At 35.9% G+C, this 2159-nt stretch overlaps 1 protein-coding gene across 3 annotated transcripts in view; it reads right to left on the reverse strand.

The window, feature by feature from the left end:
• The window catches only part of MAK (male germ cell associated kinase), a 48795-nt gene that overhangs the window by 7383 nt on the left and 39253 nt on the right, over window positions 1–2159 (reverse strand). The window contains exon 12 of one of the 3 annotated variants that reach the window (XM_003788301.1): window positions 994–1068. The exons of the other annotated variants lie outside the window; for them this stretch is intronic. Within the exon in view, the coding sequence (XP_003788349.1) occupies window positions 994–1068 (75 nt within the window). The remainder of the gene's footprint in view (window positions 1–993; window positions 1069–2159) is intronic. 3 annotated transcript variants of the gene reach the window in all.

Here is a 2159-nt window from a genome sequence, read left to right on the forward strand (position 1 = left end):
GGGGCTTACACACAGTGTTTGCTCTCAATCAATGAATGTCAGACAGCAGTATTACTTATGGGACCCTAAAGGATTGTATACAGTAAGCATGTGTTAACAGTCTACACAGAATCTACTGACTTTTGCAGAAGTACAGCTGCCTGATTTGACCTTCCCCTCTCGGGAACTCCTTCCGAATCTCTAATCAGTTCTTTACCTCGAAAGACTTTTTGAAAGTGACTTCAAATCAGTGATCACATTGCAGAGGCAGCTTCAGGTCATGGCTCTTGCTCTCCTCCTCATCCTCAGAGCAAACCCTTACCAAATGCTCAGTGGATGACAAAAATCCTAGGTATGGGCACATAATAATGCCTATGTCTTATTTTTTTCTCCACTTTATAAATGGTAAAATTGGCTTAAATAATTTGTCCCAAATCACATAAGCTAGTAAGTGACAAATGAACAGAAAAGTAAGTCTTCTTAAATTGTTCTGGCATATCTTAAAGCACCTCATGAGCTTCAAGCACATTTTGAGCAATTTTTTTAGGTTAGAGCCAGTGTTTAGCACTGTTGAAACCAATGACACCAAGCCGCTCAGACCCCTAAGACACCTACCATCTCTATTAACCCAGTTAACCTTTTAAATGATTGCTAAAGCTTGAGAAATCAGTTTCACAACTTAAAAAGAAAAATTTCCAGGAATATTGATCACAAAATTAGAAAATTCTCTTTTAATTCTTCTCAGCAGAATTATTTGCTTGATTTCTTTGATAAATTGCCACAATTAACTTAAGAAGATAAGCATGTAGCTTTTTGAGAACAAATTATTCTTAGAATCTCAACTACGATGATCCTGATGAAACGGAATACTTGTCCTTCTCCCAGTCCTGAGTTGACTTCCAAATGCAAAGCACCCTGGCCTTTTATGTCAGAATCAGGGGGAAATGTGGAGAAGAAAATCTGACAAGAGATTCAAAGAACAAGTTGTACTCATATTCAATGCCCAGAAATTACCTTGTGGGTCCTCTAATTTTTCAGGAAAACTTTCATTGCATGATAGCTTTTCGATTGGTTTAATTATGCTTTCTTCTAAAGAGAAGGCAGATGGAAAGAATGAATAGTAAGGAGAATATTTTAGGAAAAGGAGAGAAAAAAGGGATTAGATGATTAATGAAAAGATGTAGAAAGAACTCTTAAAATGAGAATATGTGCCCATGTCTTGTCAAAGCTTTTATTTGATGCCAATTGTATATTCCCTTGCTACTCAAAGTTGCCCTGCTGTTATTTAAAGGGATTTGTATAGCTGGTTGATTCAGTGAATATTATTTTTAAATACCTGAGGAAAAAAGTAAGTAAATTACAGCACTATAGCATAAAACTCACCTCAACATCGGGCAATGGATAAGCTGAGGCTTTAACAAATCTGGAAAACTTGTAAAAAGTCTAAGTGTATCAATGTCATATCAGAATACCTCATTAGAATACTTATTTGCTAGGACAGTAATGATCAAACTTTTTGATCCAATAACACATACATTTTTTAAGAAAGACTTTGTTCTTCTTCATAGGCTTTTAATTTGATATCTAAAATTTTTAATCATAAAGTTAACACTTGAAAAGAATGTTATTTCTGGCATATTGTGATTATAGACATTTTAAAAATAAAATGATTACTTTTTTTCTTTAAACATAACCAGTGGAATCTAAATAACATAGTGACTTAAAAATTTGACACACAAAAAACACATGAACAAGTTCCTTTTTTTTTGAGACAGAGTCTCACTACATCACCCTGGGTAGAGGGCTGTGGCGTCACAGCTCACAGCAACCTCAAACTCTTGAGCTTAAGTGATTCTCTTGCCTCAGCCTCCTAAGCAGGTGGGACTAAAGACACCCACCACAATGCCCAGCTATTTTTTGCTGCAATTGTCATTACTATTTATTGGGCCTGGGCTGGGTGTATGTGGCTGGCACCCTAACCACTGAGCTACGGGTGCTGAGCCACAAGTTCCTTTTTGACACTGGGAAATTTCATATTAATTCCTTTTCCCTCTAAAATTATATTTTTATTTATACTTCAACTTCCAAATTGTATCTAAATATAATCTTAGGCTTAGAAGTCTTTTTTTTTTTTTTTGCAGTTTTAGCTGGTTTGAACCCGCCACCTCCGGCATATGGGG

Source organism: Otolemur garnettii, unplaced genomic scaffold (assembly GCF_000181295.1).
Source record: "Otolemur garnettii isolate 467f Iridium unplaced genomic scaffold, OtoGar3 scaffold00026, whole genome shotgun sequence".
NCBI lineage: Eukaryota > Metazoa > Chordata > Mammalia > Primates > Galagidae > Otolemur > Otolemur garnettii.